The sequence below is a fragment of the Pteropus alecto genome, unplaced genomic scaffold, assembly GCF_000325575.1.
Source record: "Pteropus alecto unplaced genomic scaffold, ASM32557v1 scaffold34, whole genome shotgun sequence".
Taxonomy (NCBI): domain Eukaryota; kingdom Metazoa; phylum Chordata; class Mammalia; order Chiroptera; family Pteropodidae; genus Pteropus; species Pteropus alecto.
Window position 1 is genome coordinate 6,311,548 of NW_006435763.1, and position 254 is coordinate 6,311,801.

Consider the following 254-nt stretch of genomic DNA (forward strand, 5'->3'; position numbering starts at 1 on the left):
CGATGGTCGCCTCCCCCGCAGCCCTCAAGTCACCTCCAGCGAGGCAGGAGACACGCGGTCGCACTCGGCCCGGGACCGCAGGCTGTGCCACTGCCCCACGGCCGTGCGGTGGGTGTTGAGCATCCGCCGCCAGTGGTTGGCTTCGGAGGGGCCCGAGGAGTACTGGCCGATGACAATCCTTCCGATGAAGTCATTGCTGCTCTTCATGTTGTGACCGAACACTAGGGAGCCACAGGGGCGAGGGTGGGGGGGTG

General features: G+C 66.9%; 1 protein-coding gene across 3 annotated transcripts in view; it reads right to left on the reverse strand.

The window, feature by feature from the left end:
- Window positions 1-254, reverse strand: part of SYT17 (synaptotagmin 17) — a 59,352-nt gene continuing 59,098 nt past the window's right edge. For all 3 annotated transcript variants that reach the window (XM_015588571.2, XM_006910916.3, XM_015588570.2), the window contains one exon: window positions 1-221. In XM_015588571.2, the coding sequence (XP_015444057.1) occupies window positions 25-221 (197 nt within the window). In that variant the 3' untranslated portion in view covers window positions 1-24. The remainder of the gene's footprint in view (window positions 222-254) is intronic.